The 22,738-nt window shown below is 35.6% G+C and overlaps 1 protein-coding gene across 2 annotated transcripts in view; it reads left to right on the forward strand.

Moving 5' to 3' along the window:
• The window catches only part of PAPOLA (poly(A) polymerase alpha), an 80,114-nt gene that overhangs the window by 20,886 nt on the left and 36,490 nt on the right, over positions 1-22,738 (forward strand). For both annotated transcript variants that reach the window (XM_054028449.1, XM_054028448.1), the window contains exons 4-14: positions 205-286; positions 844-953; positions 1,351-1,404; positions 6,612-6,723; positions 9,320-9,409; positions 9,520-9,658; positions 11,511-11,583; positions 13,235-13,355; positions 14,334-14,418; positions 19,614-19,667; positions 20,540-20,659. In XM_054028449.1, coding sequence (XP_053884424.1) covers positions 205-286; positions 844-953; positions 1,351-1,404; positions 6,612-6,723; positions 9,320-9,409; positions 9,520-9,658; positions 11,511-11,583; positions 13,235-13,355; positions 14,334-14,418; positions 19,614-19,667; positions 20,540-20,659 — 1,040 coding nt within the window. The remainder of the gene's footprint in view (positions 1-204; positions 287-843; positions 954-1,350; positions 1,405-6,611; positions 6,724-9,319; positions 9,410-9,519; positions 9,659-11,510; positions 11,584-13,234; positions 13,356-14,333; positions 14,419-19,613; positions 19,668-20,539; positions 20,660-22,738) is intronic.

Here is a 22,738-nt window from a genome sequence, read left to right on the forward strand (position 1 = left end):
AATTGGATAACTTCTGGCTATTGGTGTATTTATTTAAAATTAGAACCAACTATCATAACAGGAATAAGCTTTAATATATGCAATTTAACATCTATTTTCTGAATTACTTTTGTTTGCATTGTTATGTTTTCTCTTGTAACTGTTGTCCATTGTCTGAATGTACTTTTGCTTATAAAATAACTAGTTGTATATTTGCTCCATTAGAATCTTCCACAATCTGTAATAGAAAATGTTGGAGGAAAAATTTTTACGTTTGGATCCTACCGACTAGGGGTGCACACAAAAGGTAAAATTTACCTTGCTGCTTATGAAAAAAATTATATATCTGACCTAATGAAGTATTTATAAAATGTCATATGTAAGACATTAGAAAAGTTACGTTGGCTTTGAAGTATCATGTGGCCATGGTAAGTATATGATTTCATTTGATGCCTTAAGGAGGGAGAGTCAGTTCAAAGTAAGATCCTGGAATCCTTTCTGTTCAAGGTCTGGGAGGTAGAAGGTCTAAGTCACAAAGAGATACATACAAAAAAATTATATGAGGAATGGGTATATCTGGATTCTCAGGATTTTAATGTACAGTTACTGAAAATTGTTGCAAACCTCCCTTACCAAAGAGAGAGATGTAGGTATTTTCAATATGTCCAGTGGTTGTAAAGACACATTAATTGTTACTTTTGGAGCACATCTTGAAATATATTCTACTTAGATTATAGCTGTATGAAGGATGACTATTGCATTTTCCTTTGTTGATAGAATGTTATGTTGTAGGCTATTGCTGGTATTCTCTGTGTATTTGTATAGTGTCTGTAGCCTCATGGTGTTTATGAACATGTGTTTTAGGAGCTGATATTGATGCATTGTGTGTTGCACCAAGGCATGTTGACAGGAGTGACTTTTTCACCTCATTTTATGAAAAACTGAAACTACAGGAAGAAGTAAAAGACTTAAGGGTATGTTGGTCCTCTACCAAAGAGTTGTTAGGACACAAATGATGATGTAAAATTAGTGAACAGAAAAAGTACAGAATAAATAAGTAAGGCAAAAGTGGTTTACATCTGTTAAGAGTAGGAAAGACTGCAGTCAAATCCCACAGGATTCACACCACGGTTTTAGTTGACATAAACTGAAAATAACTGTAACTTATCTAATAAAATGGTAGCGTCTAACTTCTACTGTGTATTAAGATTTATGTCAGTTACTTCTATTTATTGCAATCATTTTGAGTCTGAAGGAGAAGAAATGTCAATATAAATTCTAATGTCGTAGTAATCATTTAAATTGGTCATTGTGTTATTTGTGGATACTCTTTTCCATGTCGAAAATAATACTGAACATTTATTTTTCCAGGCTGTTGAAGAGGCGTTTGTCCCAGTTATCAAACTGTGTTTTGATGGGATAGAGGTAAGGTTTAGCCAGCTGTCTTTGAGTCTTATTTTACTATAATCATAATCAAAACATTAACACATCTAGGGTTCCCCATGATGTGTGTAATTCCTATTAGAGGTATATGTCAAGGGGACTGCTTGTGTGAACTGCTGATCACACAAGGCTGTCTTTTGAATGTTGCAAGTATTAGTACTAATAGAGTACTTTTTGTCTGCAAGTCAATGACAAATTCTTACGTTTTTTTTAACTAGTTCTAACAAAAATTAACACCTAATTGTCCAGTCTTCAAACTCAAAATTACTTCAAAAATTAAATCTGTTGCTAAAAGAGAACAAGGTGATCCTTTTGGTCCGAATATTTTCAAACTCCAGTTAACATCTCTGACTGACAACACTGCCAGCTTCTGTCTTCGCCTTGGTCTTTAGCTTCTCCCTTTCTGCTTACCTATTTCAATGAAACACAACTTTTTGCAAGTGGTGGTTGCCTTTTTCTAGGCCTCTTAACAGAGATGGTGGGGGTTTCCAGAAATTCATTGCCTTTCAGCACCATTCCTTACAAATTACAGGACTTTTTTTTTTTTGTTAGGGGATGTTGTATGGACACGAGCAATTGAACTCAAGATAAGATTTATTAAAAACAGAGAAAATAGTAAAAGATAGTTTGCTAGATTTATATCTAGATTTACATTTTAGGTATGGTATTTTCAGCTTAGTTACTAAAAAAACAGAAGTGAGTGGTTTACATCTCTTAAAAGTAGTCTCTCTGACCACCTATCAATCCATTAGTTTCCTTTGTTGATAATATGCCAACTCTGTGCCTCCAGAGATCTCTTATCAAATCCTTTTGACTGGGTTAGGTTATCCACTGGCAGGTAGTTTAGGAGGTTCAGAATTCTTTGCATGGGAATACTCTCTCATCTTTTGCTCTTTTGAATCACAACTCCTCCCCCAGGTTTAGCTCTGAGTTATGCTTCTTCATCCTGTATCCCTTCTAGTCAGGTCTGTCTCCTACCTCTTGTTATGAGTACAAGAAGAGTGATTTCCTCCACGGAGAAAATTCCTTCTCCCGCATCTGGAAAGATTTTCCTCTCCCTTTCCCGGTCTCTTATGTATTGAGAGTTGGGGTTGTGAGTCAGAGATCCCAATAGCTGCTGCAGGTTGGGGTACTGGTATTGACATTCCTGCTGTTGACTCTGGCTTCTGTATTTCTTTACAGATGCTATTTTGGTTTGGACTGTGGGTGAGGGATTGGGTTATTTCTCTTTCTCCTTCCCAGCCTCTTTTATTTGCGTTTTCCTTGACAAATGCTCGACAGCATGAATCTCTGTAGAAAGGTGTTGTATTTAAATAAATAAAAATTAATGGAGATATCCTATCTCCTAGAACTGGAAGGGGCCTTGAAAGGTCATTGAGTCCAGCCCCCTGCCTTCACTAGCAGGACCAAGTACTGACTTTGCCCCAGATCCCTAAGTGGCCCCCTCAAGGATTGAACTTACAACCCTGGGTTTAGCAAGCCAATGCTCAAACCACTGAGCTATCCCTCCTCCCAGGAATTGTGTTCCTGACCACAATTTACCTTGCCTCTGGATTAGTCTGACTTGTTTCATTTTGCATTAATACCTACAGAGGTAAAGCCTACACAATTGATGCAACATCTCCAAGCCTCTCTAGAGTTTTGTGCCGGTAGCATGGCAAATGGTTTTAGTCTTGGAAATTTTTGCATAGGTGCTTCTCTCATAGTGTCTGGTTTGACAGTACCACATGTGGTTTGACTGCTCTATGTTCTGTCCTATGTCACCATCTCTGAAAAAATTCCCCATTAATTTGACCTCCCACTCCCAGCAGGGATTTCATGCCTCTATGGTAGTGAAAGGTCAGCAAGACACAAGCACCATTGTCTGAATTAGTAGCATATATGCAACACCACGTGTCTATCTCTGCTGGGCACAGATAGCTGAGATATGTGACCCATTTTTAATTTTCCTATTAATTTCCCTTCTCCAAAAAAATAAACTTAGACCATAGCTCCTTTGTCACAGTATCAGAATAATTTAAAACAGTTTGTGTCCACTTGTAACTGCACTTGAGATTTATTTTAAAAATGAGTAATGAAGAATTACAGTCATGTAACACTAACAAGGTGGCTTCTGTATTTTTTCCATTTTCAGTTATATACCCTGGGCACCACAAGACTTGAGAAGCTTCTACAAGAGTAGTGTTTGGATGCCACAGACACACAAACTTGTAGTGGCACACTTACAGGACTGTGGTTATATAAGGGACATGCAGTTCCCCCAGCCAACTCCAGTTTTTTCCACAACTAGCTCTCTATGCAGGATCCTTGATGCATGGTTAAAACCCTTAACCTTCCTTTTATGTGTTAGATAATTGTGGGGGTTGTCTATACTACAGTGCTATGTCAGTATAACTTATGTCATTCAGGGATGTGAATAAGCCATCCCCCTGAGCAGCATAAGTTACACCAACCTAAGCACCGGTGTGGACAGTGCTATGTCCTTCCGACGTAGCTGCCACCTCTTGGAGAGAGCTGTATCCCATCAGCAGAGTGTGTCTTCACCAGACATGCTATAGTGGTGAAGCTGCACCACTGTAGCACTTCTATGTAGATTAGCCCTTAATAATTTAATTATAGTACTTTGGATAACCATTAATGTAGTTTTTGTCTGGGTCCATTCTCAGCTTTTGTCTGGGTACCATGTCATAGAGTTGGTGCTCAGTCTATCTTGGGGAGAGTTATTCAACATACCAATACTACTAGTGTCTGTCATTCACATCCTAGACGTGGAAGAATAGACAGAACTACCCCCAGACTTTCTTCTTGAAGGGAAAGGGCTTGGCATCAGTGCAAGGCCCAAAAAGGCAGATCAAAAAAGTTGGTGCTCAGACCAGCAGTGTCCTGGTCCGTTTCAAAGGCTCCATAATATCCTACTTCAGAGGCATTTCATGTAAGTGTAAGTCAGTGGTTCTCAAAGTTTTGTACTGGTGACCCTTTTCACATAGCAAGCCTCTGAGTGCGACCCCTCCACCCCTTATAAATTAATAACACTTGTTTATATATTTAACACCATTATAAATGCTGGAGGCAAAACGGGGTTTGGGGTGTAGACGGATAGCTTGCGACCCTCCTTGCAATAACCTTGCAACCCCCTGTGGGGTTCTGACCCCCAGTTTGAGAACCCCTGGTGTAAGTGCTGGAGAGTCTGCACATGCTGCCTTCTGAATCTGCCAGAATCATCCATCTAGTACTGCAAGTATTTTTAGTTCTGAAAATGTCAAAGAAGATTTTGTGTGTGTCTGTTGCCAGGCCTTCATCAGATCTGTTGTATCCAGAATACCAGGAGTCTTTGGTTTTCCTCTATATCCTGAGGCATAAGGACAGGAGGAAGTGGAACTCCCATGCTCTAGGTGCTGAGCGAATCTTCCTCCCTAAGGAAAAAAAGAGAAAATACAGTCTCGGATATGGTGAAAGTGTGCTTTAGTCTGCTGTCCCTAATGCCAGTGGGGCCACTGGTCTTCGTTGTCACACTTGTTTCCTCTTACATCTTGCCTTTTATGTTGAGATCTTTTCCAGTGAAATAAAATAAAAGGGGTCTTCCTCACTTCTGACTTTTCATTCACGGAGATGAAAACTGTAGGCTGGTACTTGTAAAAATACTGTCGCTTACTATATTAACTTCATCTATCCTTTAATATTTTATTTGAGAGAGATTTTTGTTCAGTCTTTTTAAAAAAAATCTATGTTCAGCTTCCATGTCAACTTCCAGGCTCAGTGTGAAACTGCATTTTGAAGTTGTTAGTTTGAAAGCAGAATTCGCAGCTTAATCGAAGCTGATACTTTTAGCACAGTACACTGAAATTCAGCCACCAGGGACGAGCAGAGTTTTAAATTTTCAGCTTCGTATATTGAGAATTTATTTTTAAAGCACATTCTTCAGAATATATAGTAAATGTCCTTTGTCAGCCTATGCGTGATAGACTAAGGTCTACTTTATCTTTTTTCCTGTTTCATAATTCATTTATTGGGGCCAGAACTTGTTGTAGATGTTTTGAAGCTGCTGTCACTGAACGTCTTTGGCTTTCTATTCTTTCCTTGGCTCTGTGTGATGCTCCTAGGAGGACTGAACCTTTTTACCAGCCAGAATAAACTTATTGTCAGACAGCATGGAAGAATTAAAAGCACAGTCTGGGCAGGTGAAACTTGATGTGTCAGAGATGCGCTTCTGGTCTATGTTTAAATCCTTGTTGTGTTGACTTGGCTCATCCAATCTGAGGTTGGAAATGCAAACTTTCCTCCCTCCTTAGTTGCCTTGTAAACATCAGCGAATGATATTTGTCCTGTATAACACTTAGAGGCATATATACGTATACTCTGGTTCTGATTGCATGTGATTGCAGAGGTCTGCCCTTTTGGATCCAGTTGCCATCTGGAAGTTACGATTAATAATGATGCTTGTTATGGCAAAAAAGGGAGAAACTTATGGAAAATATGCAGAAGTCATTCCTTTTTAAAAAGAAAATTCATGATGCCCTGATGAATAAGTGTTTTAAAAGTGGGGGGAAGTAAAATCTTTCATTTTACACTAAAAACTGTTCAAAACCATTTAATAATACTTACATATTTTCAGTGTGTTTAAACTGTATGTCACTACACTGTATACATATAGTGCCAAATTCGTGTCTTTTTAAACAAACCATGCAGAGCACTTACCCATTTGATGGTTTGCCAGGATTTCAGACCGTGACTTTTTTTCTGTTTAAACAAACAAAAAATTTAAAAGTCACAGGACATGGCCATGACAAATCAATAGTCTTAATTAGTAACATGTAAGCTTCAGCAAGTTCAGTGCCAGGCAAATTATTTACTACTTTTCTGCAATTCAATGATATTTGCAAGGAAAATTGTCTCAGACTGGTTTCCCTATTCAACCTCAGGTTAGATGAATTGGGTCGTTTCTTGCATCCTAGAGTCGACTTAGAGGTAATACCATAGGAAGCAGGGCGGATGCTGAGAGCATTTCTTTAACACTTATTAGGGGTAAACGCATTCAGGCTTAGGCCATTTAGTTTGTGGAAAGAGATTAGTTACCCTAAAGGGAATAAGTGCTTTTTTGTCATGATAGAAAACTTGATTAAAATAATGCACTAAATAACTTGATTGAGGGTTAAAAGTAAATTTGTGGTTTTTTTTTTTTTTTTTTTTAGATTGATATTTTGTTTGCAAGATTAGCACTGCAGACTATTCCTGAGGATTTGGACCTTCGAGATGATAGCCTACTTAAAAATTTAGACATTAGATGCATACGAAGTCTTAACGGTATGTATAAAACTTTGGATTTTTAAGTATCAGTTTCTCTGTCAAGTTAGTGTCTAATGGGGGGTGGGGGAGAGAGGCAGTACAATAAGTATGTAGTTGAGTTGCAAAGTTTAAGTGAACTCATGGTGGCTCAACTTGCCTAGATTTAAAGTAACTTGTGCAAGCCAATACTATGATATGGCATTTTGAAAAATTGGCTGTTCTTTCTGTTAGATTCTTATGCCTTCTTGTCAAATCATGTATTAAATATTGAAGCCTAGAAACTTCAAATTGGGTTGGTTGTGGAGGTCTCACCTAGCACACAAGCTACTTATTCATGAAATAAATATATAAATATATAAATATATAAATATATATATAATATATATATATAGAGGGAGAGGGAGAGGGAGAGGGGGGTAGGTAGGTAGGTAGGTTTCTTCTATGGCAAAGTAGGAATGTCAAAACACTACTGATTTGAGGCCTACCTAATACCAGGTTTACTTGCCAGGTCCTGTCAGACCCTCAATAAATTTGGCAAAGTTTTTATAGTTGATCTAACTTCTGAGGTGTGAAATAAGCATTTTCATTGACTTATCAAAATGTAAGTGTAGATGAAAATTGCATTTTTATATAATGCAACAGTGCTGCAATTCTGTAGCCGGGGTCACATGTTTTGTCACAAAATAGGCATAAAATCTGAAGTGAGGGCTCTTTGGTTTCTATGGCAAATTGGAACTTCTGACTGCTTCAAGTAAATTTAAAAAAAATAGGCATTTTATTAGGTTAAATATGGAATAAAAATGTAATCAGGACAGTATTCTTTGTTCTATTAAAGTCAATTTTATTTGGCCTTCAAATTTTCAGCACCATTGTGCCTTCTGCTTGTGTGAAATGTCTTGGTTAAGGCGCCTTGAACTCCTGGCTCCCACCAAGTAGCTGTCTCCCTGAGTTTAACAGCAATAGTTGCCACCATACATTAACTAGAGGAGTTTTGCTAAAATTGGTGAAGCAGTTAGTTAGTACTATAATGCATCTGTGAGCTTCAGAGTTGGTACTCCATTGAGTTAATGTATAGTTTATATCTCTCAGAGCTGTTGTTTGAGGCTGTTCCTTTGCAAATTCACCACTGCAGTAGTTCATGTTTTGGAAGATTTCACAACCATGAGGGCTATAAGCTTAATTTTTCAACATGATTGTTTATATTCTGCAGTCCAATTTTATGTCAAATTCCATAGCAATGAAATTGCTTAAAAATCTGGCCCTAGTTATAAGAAGTCAGGGTGCGACATCTCTGCTCTTCATATTTCTGTTGTTTGTATACTGCTGTTATGCAGGTACCTCCCTTTTGTATGTTTTAATTTTTATTAGGGCTGTCAAGCAATTAAAAAAATTAATCATGCAATAAATCGCACTGTTAATAGAATACAATTTAAATATTTTTTGGATTTTTTTAACATTTTAAAGATATTGATTTCAGTTACAACACGGAATATAAAGTGTACAGTGCTCACTTTATATTTTTATTACAAATATTTTCACTGTAAAAATCAAAATAGTATTTTTTCAATTCACCTAATACAAGTACTGTAGTACAGTCTCTTTATCATGAAAGTTGAATTAGAATTATATACAAAAAATAACTGCATTCAAAAATAAAACAATGTAAAACTTTAAAGCTTATAAGTCCACTCAGTCCTATTTCTTGTTTGTCTGAGCGGTTGGCCGAACAAGTTTGTTTGCATTTGCAGGAGATAATGCTGCCTGCTTCTTGTTCACAATGTCACCATAAAGTGAGAACAGGCATTCGCATAGAGTTCTGTAGCCAGCATTGCAAGGTATATATGTGCCAGATAAGCATGAAGGGACGTATGAATGTTTAGCGTATCTGGCACGTAAATATCTTGCAATGCCGGCTACAGAACTCCCATGCGAACGCCTGTTCTCACTTTATGGTGACATTATGAACAAGAAGCAGGCAGCATTATCTCCTGCAAATGCAAACAAACTTGTTTGTCTGAACGAGAAGTAGGAATGAGTAGACTGATAGGTTCTAAAATCTTACAATGTTTTGGTTTTGAGTGCAGTTATGGAAGGAAAAGAAATCTACATTTGTAAGTTGCACTTTCATGATAAAGAGATTGCACTACAGTACTTGCATGAGGTGAATTGAATAACACTATTTCTTTTGTTTATCATTTTTACAGTGCAAATAAAAATATAAAGTGAGCACTGTACACTTTGTATTCTGGGTTGTAATTGAAATCAATATATTTGAAAATGTAAAAAAAAAAATCAAAATATTTAATAAATTTCAGTTGTATTCTATTGTTTAAAAGTGAGATTACAACTGTGATTAATCATGAGTTATCTGCGATTGACAGCCCTAACTCTTATATGAATTATCCTTTCTTCCCCAAAATGCTGCTGCTGTACAACATAATAAAAAGCATATGAAAATGTATTAAAAGCAAACACCCTTTTCACATTCAAAATAAAAGTGAGCCAAGTGTGAAACGTAATTTCTTGTGCTAATCTTTAGTGGATTTGAAGGTGGGGTGAGGGCAGATTCTTTATTGTTAACCATTGGAGGTAACAGGTGCTTTCTGTTGGCCAGGTTGCAGGGTAACCGATGAAATTTTACATCTAGTACCAAACATCGACAACTTCAGGTTAACACTGAGAGCTATCAAACTGTGGGCAAAACGTAAGTTTAGTCTCAGAAAACAGGTTCTCAATAAATTCTTATCAGTGGTGACTGATGATGATGATGATGACTAACTCTCTTCTTCTGTCTTTTCCCCCCTGCATCAACAGGCCACAACATCTATTCCAATATACTAGGTTTCCTTGGTGGTGTTTCCTGGGCTATGTTAGTAGCAAGAACTTGCCAGCTTTATCCAAATGCAATAGCATCAACTCTTGTACATAAATTTTTCTTGGTATTTTCTAAATGGTATGTTTTAATTTTAGATTACACTAAAATAAAATTGTTTGTAGACACTGAATTTTAGTCTTGTTTCTATGGCATTTCTTCAGCTGGTATCAGGTTAAGTTGGTAGTTTACGAAGTATATTGCTGCCTCTGTTTTAGTGAATTGTGTTATATGGTGAGGTAGAAAATACAGCCTTTTGTTAAAGGTTATATGACATACTACTACAGGAGAGTCTCATCTTATGCACATTTAACATGTGTGAATTCAGCTTTGCACGGTCAGCAAAAACAAAAAAAGAAAAATAACAATTTAAATACTGTACCTGTAGTGCGGGTGATTCCTCCCGCCATTACACTCAATGTAATTTTGACTATACACGATTTTCGTTTTACGCGCTGACAGCGGAACGTAACCCCAGCGTAAGATGACTCGCCTGTATTTAGCCTTTTAAAAAAACCACAAACACAAAACAAAATTTTGCAGGTTTTTAACTGGAAGATTTTAAAATATTTGTGGTAACTCAGGACCTCTGTCACTTTTCAGATGTGACCCTTGCATAGTCCTAAATCCAAAAGAGCATGAAAATGTTCAAGAATTATTGTATATTCTTAGACATTAAGGAATGATGGTAGTGTGCAAGGGGGTTGTTCATTAAAATGCAAAGTAAATTTGGCAAAACATGTAACTTGCAGAAAATAGTTGGCTACAATATCCCTGAAGGATTGTATCTGAGCTGTATGTTCCCTTGTGAGAGATGTTGAGGGAAACTTTCTAAAATCCTTGTACAAAATGACAACTAGATACTAAGTTCAGCATGTCTGCTTTAACTTGCTAACATGAAGACCATTATTACAGTTCACTTTATCTGAAAGTCCAGTGGCTTCATAGCGTCTGATGGCCCTGGTGTTTTTAGGGGTTTGATTTCTAAGTAGCAAGTTGTTGACCTCATGTCACATGATACTGATTCAGCAGATTGGTTGAAACCCCCTGTTTATAGGGTATTGTAAACTCAAAGTATATACATTGCCAGTTTTATCTGAGGACTTTAAAAACTGTTAATCATGTGCATTGCCAAAGAGCATAATGCACAAATATTGAGAAACCCCATTGCAGGTAATAGTCATTTTTATAGTAATTAAAAAAAAAAAACCTAATTGGTGGCTATTAAACTATTAAATGTACTTCTTAATTGGCGGTGCTCTATAGGGTTAAGGGCATCTTGAAGAGAAGAAGTGTTGCATTTCATTTAAAAAGTGTTTCATTCGGCATGCTTTTTCTTTAATAATCTGGATGGAAAAACCTTTAAATTTAGTGCATGTAGTTCATAATAACTAATCATACAGCAATGTACCATAGTCACAACTGATAGTTTTTTCCCTAGATTGTCGATGAACAGAACTAGCATGAAGACAGAATTAGTAGTACATCTTTTCAGAGGTGATTCTTTCAGTAATTCAGCCAGAGGTTATGCTTCTATTACAAGAGTGCTCAAGGTTCTGTGGCCTGCAATGTTCAGGAGGTCAGACTAAATGATCAGGATGGTCCCTTCTGACTTAGTCTGAGTATATTTGAAGAGCAATTTAAAGAAGTTTGCTTTACAGCTACTTGTTTTTTTCAATCCCTTAATTAAGAGGCTCAGAAAGTGCTTTGTGCTAATGTGTTGGAGCAAATTGTTATAAATCCATGTAAAGTCTCTAGCTCAGCGACTAAAAACAGACAGTAGACTGACTTGACTTCAAGGGAAAAAAAAGTCATCTGATGCTGTGCCAGGAGGGCAAAATGAAGAAGAATCACATTCAAACGTATTGTATATTTTACAAAATAAGTCATTATGTCCATTAGTCTTATTCAGTGCTACAATCTTTTTAAACAGGGAATGGCCAAATCCAGTGCTATTGAAACAGCCAGAAGAATGCAATCTTAATTTGCCTGTATGGGACCCAAGGGTTAGTGTATTATTTTTTCCCCCTATAAATTACACTGTATAGTAGAGTAAAATCAACTGCTTAAAGAAACCCAGGGAAACTTTATTTTTAGATTATAAATGAACTTAATGTGTGGATATTACATTTTCTTTTTGGTAACTTCATCTATAATTCTTCTATATTGCGCAGAACATAATGAGTTTACATTCTGTAAACTACGTTTAAACTCCAGATTTCTCAGTAACTATACTTCTTGTCCAATTTCAGCAGTACGTGATCTAAATAAATGCTTGCTAAATGCTCCCTGTACAATTTTTATATAAATAGATGGATACACTAAAGCAATTTGTTAGAACATTGATCACACTTCTTTATGACATTTCACTTTCTGGGTGATTAATTAACTTATTTTCAAAATTGTGTTTTAACTGATGTGGTGTATTTGTTGTAAATTTTGCAATAATATGTCCTTTGTGGTTTGGACCAAAGGGGAATACAAATATTAAAAAAACAAAACTAACTTTGCCTTTCTTTCAGTTACCATAATTTTGACCTCTCTACTTCGTAGCATCTCCATCATTTATATTTTTCACTTTAAAAGATGAAAAACATGCAAGGACTCAAAATAACATCCTATGCTAAAATTAAAACTATTATTATTTAAGGTGTAAATAGGGGGTATTGACAAATGGGAGATGTACTATTTCACCAATCGTGAAATGTTCTTAGGGTTCATCTTAGAGTGGGGGGACCAGTGTGAGCACAATAGGCTTGAAGGCTGTACTGCATGACCTATGTTTTTAAATATATTTTCTGCTTGCTTTGACAAAAATCTACATTTAAATAACGTCTGGGTTGTGATGTAAAGTAAGATTAAAACAATGTTCTTAAGTCACCCTATTGTTCCTGTTGTAGGGGTTTGAGGTCAGTGTGTGATGTTACGAACCATATGTGCTGTAGTAGCTAAACAAAACAGGGTAAGTTAAGGACAGGGTTTCAGCCTTAACTTTAAATTTACAACCTGACAAAACACAAGATCACTAGCTTAACATTATTTAAATGTAGTTTTGTCTTTGCTGTTTCCTTCTTTTATTTCCCCATGTGCTGGTTTTTAACAAAGGATATATTAACACAAGTGCTGCTTCCCTCAGGATGCACAGAGCCTTTCCTCTTAGACTGGCTCTTTATTTTCAGTAGTGTTATAGATATAAATCAAACATCATATTTCAAAGGGTTTCAAGACAGCTGTTTCTCTGAAGGTGTCCAAGGTGCTCAAGTGGTAACGAGGTACCCGTGTTTCAGTATGATCACAGCTTCCATTGCAGATGTAGTAATAATAATAATAAATTCACCACTAATCTATTTCAGTTGGTGTTTTTAGCTTTAAAAACTACCCAGTATCAACAGTGAGGCATGCTGATAGTTTATGATCTTCCCTGTTCTATTTGAGTCTGGAATAACTTCCACAATATAGTTTACCTGTAGGAATATGCAGACAAGATGTTATCCTTGAGTATTCTCAACTTCTGTGCACAGTTGTTCAGTCTAATTTGTATACTAAGATCTCACTTGTTACATTGGCATTTAAGATTCATTTTAGCAAAGAGAGAATTCCAAATTTTTTTATTTTGTGTGTGCTTGAAGAAAACTGATTGGCTGTTGTTATATATAGGTAAATCCCAGTGATAGGTACCATCTTATGCCTATAATTACACCAGCATACCCACAGCAGAACTCTACCTACAATGTGTCCGTTTCTACACGGATGGTCATGGTTGAGGAGTTTAAACAAGGTAAGTATTATCTTATGCTCTTATATATTCCAAAAGACTTTAAAATAATTCCATCATAGGCACAACATTGTTTTGGAATAATTAGTTGGCAACAGGCATCCTTCCTAAAGCAGCTGATTCAGTCAGTTGTCTTTGCTTCATATTTTGTCTGTAACTTTGAAATTTAATAGAATATTTATAAAAATTCCTATTTCTTCCTTCCAGAAATTGATCATTATTAATTGGAAAGTAGCATTCTCTGTAAGTGGGAATCATAGCCTGACAATTGGTTCTTTCTAAGCTGTTTCAGGGGTCTTACTGTCTGCATTACCATGTGGAAGACTACAGTGCAATTCTGTCATCTTTGCTGGCAGGTGCTAGTGGTGCTAAAGAGGCAGTATGCTTAGCTCTTTAAGAAAATTGGGAGAATGGTACCTTGCCTCAGTTGAGTTAAACCTTCTGACAGTCAAAGGACATTTACTGAGACAGTCTTGGCCAGGCAAGGCCTTGATGCACATGGGGAAATACTGATAATTCTCATCAGGGTGTTGTGCTCACTCTCCCATTTCTAATAGTCATCTGTCGCAACACGTAACTCTCATCCTGAAGAGCATTTAAGCCCTATAAGGAAAACCTTTTCCTCTCCTTTCTGGGTTTAGCACATTTCCTCTGCGGCATGTTCAGCCTTATTCCAAGAAAGTGAACAAGAACCAGGAGAGAATAAAATTCTCTGGTGGTGTAGAAGAGCTTTGCAGTACAATAGTCTGGTCCAATTAATCTTGTAAGAAAATTTGTAACAACACACACTGAGTAGCTGATGACCATACATACAAAATATCACTGGGAGCAAAGGTTGTTGGAAGAGAAGACCATTGGATTAAAAAGAGCAAATTAGCAGTTAACTTGAAATAACCTTTGTTTAGTTTATGGACTGTTTTTGTGGATACGTGGTGTGGATCAACTGTGTGAAAAAGATTTAAATGTGTTTTTATAATTCAGGTCTTGCTATCACAGATGAAATTTTGCTGAGTAAGGCAGAGTGGTCCAAACTTTTTGAAGCTCCAAACTTCTTTCAAAAGTACAAGTATGTATTTCATGGCATGGCAGACATGTTTAAGTTTTTATCATTTACAAACAAAATTAATGGTACTTTATAGACAGGCACTTGCATCAGTAGCATTAAGTATGGTTGAACACTTCCATTAGAAACCTTTAAAGTGTTATATCCTTTATAAAAAAACAAAAAAAAAAACACAAAAAAAACCCTGAAAGTTCTCCGTTTTGTTGGAGGGTATTTCTTCTGGTTGATTTTGAGATCAGTTTTGCCTCTCTTACTTCAATTTTTGATAAGAAACTTAAATAACATGATTATACTGCTCTTCTTCTTTTCCATAGTATAATTAATCACGCTGATAGATGATCAGATATGCAGAATGTTACTGGAGAGCTATAGAATTAGTATGTTAAAACTAGGATACTTGAGTTAGAAGTTAGTTTGACCAGTTGTTCAAATGTTCTAAGTGGTGGTAATGAGCTGCTATTGTCGATAGAGAGATTCCCAAAATCAAGTAAAGTAAAATGAAGTCTGCCTCCCCACAAACAAAATATTTTTTTGAGGAAATTAGCCCTGTAAAGTAGATATTTAAGACTGTTCCACTAGAAAGGTGTATTTCTTTTACCATAATGGTAAACAACATAAATTTTAATAATACAATATATCCTTTAGTACATCTGGCAGCTCAACGGACTAAAGTTTTTACTAGTTTTTTCCTCAGTAAGAAATAAAGCTCATCAAGGCTTCAGAATATATTAATACTTATTGCAGCTAGTTTATTTCTAACTGCCATGTAATGCCTTTACATTAGGGAAAAGACGTGCAGAATTTTTATCCTTAAACATTTATTTTTAAGAGAAATCTAGGAAATGAGTTCTTGAGGCCTAACAGACATTTTAAGGGTTCCTACTGGTATGTTGTGGTTGTAGGGGAGAAGCTTGTTTAAATGTATACTGGATTTGCTGAAAAAATGTAATTTATAATAAATACAAATTATTAAAATATATGGACTACATTTTATTTGCCCTCAGTTTTGTTGGAGACCCACTTTTGGAGTTAAGATTAAATATTTTCTATAATTCTGTTCCTGTTTTGGGTGGTTATGTATTAATCTAAACAAGATTGAAATATACAGTTTTCCCCCATTAAAAAAAGACTGATGACCATCATAATGTGTCTGTGTTTTGTTTCTGTATCTTTTGCATGATAAAAGCTTTAAAACACCTAAACAGCTTTTATGTTGTATCTTGGAGATTCAGTTTGAAAACTTTTTAATGGATTTCATTAAGGTGATTTCATTTTTTTATAACGTGAATTTTTGTTTGCACTCCGTTGTTAGCACTACCCTCTAAAAAGGCTGAAAGTACATGCCCTTCCAGTTTGTCAAATGCTCTCTCCCAGTTTTGAAAGTAACAGATGCTAACAGGGCTGAGTTCACTTGAAATAAGACCCATTTAATATAGTTTTATATCCTGGCATGTGCACCAGCATCAGTAATTACAGCAGCACTACAATGGACTAGTCACTGCAATCAGTGAGTGCACAAGCTTTGTAGGTTCTACTTAAAATGACTGACTTTCCAATTTCTTGACTATGGAGTGGTACATGGAAGCCTATTAATATTCAGAATTGGGAGGACTTTGAAAGTAATAATTACAATGTATAGAAGAGATTTATTGGTCTTTTAAAACTTTGATTAGTCACTTTTAATAACTCTAAATAAAAATGCATTATCAATAATAATAAGAAACTTGGGCTACTTTGGCCAAACCTTTTGATCTGAAAACTAGATTTTTTTTTCAACCTTGTTTTTATCCTTGTACGGTTCAAACCTCTTATTGCTGAAACTTAAAAATGTTTGGTGCTGTACAAGACACAAGATGACATGGTTCCTGCCTTGAAGTTCACCTTTTAAAATAATTTCTCAAACCTGTTTGACTCTTACCCCATAAATGCATAATTTAAATACGTGTATCACTATTAATGAGAATTGCCTTGCTAAACAATACGTCAGCAGCAGAATAGACAGTTAATTTCTCCCAAATGAATTTTTAATTTAAGTGAATTCCAAATGGTCTAGAGAACTTTGGGGGTTACTATATATCCTGAATTGCAGGGGTTTCAAAATAGAAAAGATTGTCTGATTTGTCTGACTAGTTCACAATACTTGCTTCAAATTTGAGAGGCCAGAGCTCAGGCTGTTTGCACTTGTTACTGTTTCCATTTTCTAGATGGGTGAACTATGTTAAGGGGACAACAGAAAACATCACATCTGGACTGTGTGCCTGTACAAAAATTAACAAACAAAAAGTTACCAGCATGGTATAACATCTGACTGCAGTTACATGACAAAGTGAAATGGTTCGGACTCTTTCCATATTCGAGTTTAGAAATAAAAAGTGTATGGTAATAAAATACTCTCCATATACAATGACTTTAAACACATTGTACAAACTTCAGTAAACAATATCAGTTGTAGTAAATAAAAATATAGAAAACTTTAAAGGGGTACTTTACTTATTAATGTATCTTGTGCACATAATAGGACTTACATTTATTAACTAAATATAACTAAACCTAGATTTGGAGAAACCTTATTTAAAGTAGGCAAGTCCGGATGGGTACCCTCAATTGTTCATTACAACATTTTTTCCAAAACATTCTGAATAAAAGAGGCATAGTAGGATGTATGGCTTTTGGCTTTTTATGTGATTATGGATATATTCATTCAGTAGTCTTGATTTTTAAAAAATTGTTCAGGAAGAGGCATAATGGAAGAAAACTCAAATGTTTCTGAAAGGAATATACTGTACTTCCCAGTAGTGGTCACACTGCTAAAAAATTATTGTAATAGCTGGATTATTATTTTCTTCTGACATCATGGTAAAGCAACAAAGATATTGTAAAGTTAAAAGAATTATGTAAGAATATCAGGGATTGAAAATTACAATAAGATGTTACTTGCTATTAGTCATAGGACCCATGACAATTTTTAAGGTCCAATGTTTTGTGAAGCACCAGTGGCTAGAAACTAATACTTTCTCACTGGAAAGCTGGAAATACTAGATATCCTGTGACGAAATTATTTCTCACCCTGCTATGCAACACAAAATCCTATCTTAATCACAAAATCTGGTTATCTTGATTTTTCCCTTCCTTCTCCTCCTCAATTCCAACCTGTGTTCACTGACCCTGTCTAAACAAGGATTGTTAATAGACTTGAGTTTATTTAAAATCTGGATTTCAGTAACTGTGGTTTAATTATTTAAGAGATTTATAATCAGAATATGAAGCATCCTTCTCTAACCAGTCAAGGATTTTAGATTTATCAAGCTGTTTTCATAGAGTTGTTCTTAAAGGCCTTTAAAGAGCAGCTTCCAACATACCACTGGAAACTGAGTGTTTTTAAATACCTGGAAATATGTCCACTTCACTATAAAAATCTATTACTAGTAAGGTTCATTTCCCATTGTGAGAGATCCTGTTGGTGTGTCAAGTAGAACAATTTAAAAAATCTAGTACTCATTAAGAAGAGTTGGTATTAAAATTACATAACAGTATAAAGTCAGATAACATAGTAGTAATATTTAAAAGAACCTCATTTTCCGCTTCAGGTGCATGAATTTTCGTGCAATAACATTGCTGAATTCATGGAATAGCACTCCGAAAAGGATCAGTTATCTGTAACTGTGACGCTGCACATTTCTAAGTAGTGTTTTAGTTCTGTGGAATTTAAACGGCTTATTAGTGGTTACTCACAAGTATGTTTTTAAAAACTGATAACATTGTTTTACTAAGAACATTTCTTAGCATCAAGTGCTTCATGATAATACTAACATAACCAAATGAATCTTATAGTAAAATTTCATTTTAGCCACTTTAAAAAGAGAATAAATTTCTTCTTCCATGCCCCCTTTCGTTTCTTAAAGTACAAGCCTTTGAATTCTATTAGTCCAGAATACTTTTAGCCCATTTTCCCCCTTAGACCAATGTAAGGTATGTGTGTGCATATTGATTGATCTGTTGGTTTTGAGTTACTTTTATAGTGACTTGTGGACCTGCAAGTTTTCCCAAGATTTTGTGGAATAGTATCACATTTCACTATTATTGACGTCGCAATTTTCTGGACAGTCTTATTTATCCACTAACTTAAAAAAAAAAAAAAAATCAGTATGTGTAACCATGAAATATACTATGAGAGAGCCCCATATCTTACTGGCTTAAAAAAATTAGGCCCCAATCTGGAAAAGATTTAGGTATGCATTAATTTAATTAACACAGTGTGAGTAAACCTATTCAGTGTATAAATTTACGTGTCTAAATTTTTGCAGGTTCAGGTCTTAGGCATGTAGGGTGGAGCTTTTGAGAGCTTTTGAGACCATTTTACAAGATCATCTTGAAATTATTATTCCATTAATCTTTTAAAAAAAAAATAACAAATTTAATTCAATCCTTGTCTTTAAATGAGGTTCCCTTGTCCATCCACCTCCCTTGAGCTTAACTGTTCTAGTTCTTCCTTCATTAAAAATATTTTGGAGTTTTATGCAGTTAGAGATTTTTGACTCAATATATTGAAAACCTGTAAATATAGTAGATTATTCTAGAGTAAATCCTGAAGTCTCAGATTAATGGGGAGAGGAAAGACTCTTCAGGAAGCTTCAGGAAAAATTGTTTGGAAAAACTCTTAAAGTTGACACTACTTATATTACATTTCATGGCTATATTTATCTTTTTGATAAAATATTCAAACTAGTGTATCAAATCAGTCATCTAGCTATGTCTTGAGAAATAAGGTAATTGTGACTAAAACACCAGACTTCCCTGTGGTTGAACTCTGAATATTTGTTTTTTACTTTTATTAGTTTTGCTTGCACAACATGAGTAGCCTTCTGCAATTGGCAATTTAAGTCATAGTCTCACTTAATTGAGATTTTGGCTTAAGTGCTACTGTATTTCCATGCATTTATTACCCTTTTGTTGATATTAATGCAGCTGTGGACATCAATGTGAGTTGAAATTTTTTTGGAAAAAAAAAATGTAATACCAGACTCCTCTGCAGCCTTTTGTAGATGGTTTAAGCTCTTTATTATAAGGTGCATATTATTTTTAACTGTTTATTTTATTCTTCTGTCTGGGTTTGTAGCTTAAACTAATAAGGATGTTAATAACTGTGAATGTCCAGTGTCAGACATACATAGAATAGTCTGTTGTCTTTATCTCCAAAGGCATTACATTGTACTTCTAGCAAGTGCACCAACAGAAAAACAGCGACTAGAATGGTGAGTATCATGCATGCTGTTTTTTATTAATTTTATTAAATTTCAAAATAATTTTATCCAACCAACGTGGGCTGTAAATGAACAAGTAATACATAATTTTTTTTGTAAAATAAGTGAAGATTGTGTTCCAGAATTAAATAGATGAAGACAATTAATGTTGTTGCTCATCTTTCATTAATCCAGAAATTCATTAAGGAAACAGAATGAAGGAGAATATTATTGGCTGCAGTACTCTATTTGAAAGAACCTGCAAAGGTTTAAAAAGATATTACCTTGAGTTTTATGATGTATGGCGAAGGCCTGAATAGCTAGATCTCATTCCCTCTCCCCTGGTTTTTATTTGGGGTTCTCAGATATTTGAGTTCTCTCACCTTAGTTGAAACAGCAGAGGTGTTGAATCTTCAACAAATACATCTTTTTCTCACATGTTTAGGCGTTAGAGTAAAATAACTGTTTTAAAAAAAACTTCATCTGAATATAAATTCATTCCTCTCTCAATTTTCTGCCTTCGGCCTTTCCTGGCTAGGGTAATATTTGATTTCTGAAGACTTACCAATGCATAGTATCTTAATTACTACACCCAGCAAAATCTTTCATTGTTAGTGTCATTTTGGGCACAGGCAGTTTGGACAAGGTCATCATAACTCCAAGACAAGATGATATGGAATTCCACTGAACAAAGCTATGTGGCTTTGTTGGAAAGTAATATTAGAATATTGGTCTGGAGTGAGCTTGTCTGGCCCAGTATTTAGTTACTTGGTATTTCCAGATATTGGTTTAACCAGAACAATTTGGCTTTTTTCCTCCCAGAAGTGTGTTGTATTTCAGGTATTTTTAAATTGCCACTTATTAAGTTTTTTTTATTCATTCAGGGTGGGCTTGGTGGAGTCAAAAATCCGTATTCTAGTTGGAAGCTTGGAAAAGAATGAGTTCATTACACTGGCTCACGTGAATCCTCAGTCATTCCCAGCACCCAAGGAGAATCCTGACAAGTAAGCCAAATCCTCGCTCCTTCATGCAATAATTGAAGGACATTTTATCCAGATAACTGTAAATTTACAATTTACGTTATTCAAATCATTTACTGAAATGGATGAACATTTAATTAAAAGTAAAGTTAACTAATGACTTACGTTGTCAGCAGTTATTGTAAAACTTGGCATCCCCTTACGTGAAAATCACTTGGCTTGCAGACAGATACTTTTGTAGCAGTAGGAATACCTTAATGGAGTGATACAACTTTGCTAATTAGCACAGTATATACCATGCAAAGTTGCCATAATACTAACCTGGGTATTCCCCTCTTGTGCTGCAATTGTCTGAGTGACTGTTAGAGGGGGTCATAGAATATCAGGGTTGGAAGGGACCTCGGGAGGTCATCTAGTCCAACCCCCTGCTTAAAGCAGGATCAATCCCTATACAGATCTTTGCTCCAGATTCCTAAATGGCTCCCTCAAGGATTGAACTCACAACCCTGGGTTTAGCAGGCCAATGCTCAAACCACTGAGCTATTCCTCCCCTCCAACTATTACCAAAGTCTGTTGTTATGCTTTTATTAGTAGCAAGGAGAGTCAAGCAAGAGTCACAGACTCAGTCTCTTATTGATTTCATTATCAGTCTAAATGACAGCTTAGTTAGATCTGGAGTTTTAAAATACATCTATAGCTAATAGTTTTTGTGCTTTAACTTGCCAGTGATTTAATGTTTTAGGAAACACTAATGTCTGGTATCTGTAGGAAGAAAGCAAGTGCATGTTTCAAAACTGACATTAGGACGTTTGGCAAGTTCTGGTTCTATTATTTTGCTTTTCAGACTGTTAGGAATGTGTTTTGGGGTTTGTTTTGTGTGTATTTTGTTTTGTTGGCCAGAAAACTGCACTTGACTTGGTGTCTTCTATGTATCAATTGCCATAGCCAGATTAGTGAGAGGTTATTTATGTCAAGTCTGAGGTTGGGAAATAAATTTTTGTGAACAGTTCTAATGTGTATTTTTGCAGGTGTAACATTTTGACTTTTATGTGTTGTCTGTAGCGTGTAAAGCATTTTCATATTGAATTTAGCTTTAAAATCAGTGCTCTATTTCATTATGAAATATCTACAGAAAGTCCATGTGACCTTCTACATAGGCTATTCAGCAAGGCAGTGGCTTCTTGGCTTGGGCCCATTGGTGGCTGGTATAAGCATAATTTAGTTGCATGCCCAAAAAGTGAATTTGGGGAAGAGTATTTATAGCTCTGTCTAAAATAAGAAATTACTAGATAAAAAATTGTGATTAATTGCATGATTAAGCAATAATAGAATACCATTTCTTTAAATAGTTTGGATGTTTTCTACATTTTCAAATATTTTATTTCAATTACAACATCACATATGAAGTGTACAGTGCTCACTTTATTTTTTTATTACAAACATTTGCACTAGAAAAAATTAATTCACCTTATTGAAGTACTGTAGTACAATCTCTTTACCATGAAAGTTGATCTTACAAATGTAGAATTATGTAAAAAAGAATAACTGCACTTAGCAATAAAACAATGTAAAACTTTAGAGCCTACAAGTCCACTCAGTCCTACTTCTTCTTCAGCCAATCACTCAGACAAACAAGTTTGTTTACATTGGTAGGAGATAATGCTGCCCACTTCTTGTTTACAATGTCACCTGAAAGTGAAAACAGGTGTTGGCATGACATTGTTGTAGCCGGCGTCGCAAGATATTTATACCAGATGTGCTAAATATTTGTGCCCCTTCATGCTTTGGCCACCATTCCAGAGGACATACGTCCATGCTGATGACCTGTTCTGCTCAATAATGATCCAAAGCAGTGGGAACCGACCGGTCATTTTCGTCATCTGCGTCAGATGCAGAAAGTTGATTCTCTCTTTTGGTGGTTCGGGTTTTATAGTTTCCGCATCAAAGTGTTGCTCTGTTAAGACTTCTGACAGCATGCTCCGCACTTTGTTCCTTTCAGATTTTGGAAGGCACTTAAGATTCTTAAATCTTGTGTCTAGTGCTGTAGCTATTTTTAGAAATCTCAGATTGGTACCTTCTTTGCGTTTTGTAAAATCTCTCGTG

Source organism: Malaclemys terrapin, chromosome 4 (assembly GCF_027887155.1).
Source record: "Malaclemys terrapin pileata isolate rMalTer1 chromosome 4, rMalTer1.hap1, whole genome shotgun sequence".
NCBI lineage: Eukaryota > Metazoa > Chordata > Testudines > Emydidae > Malaclemys > Malaclemys terrapin.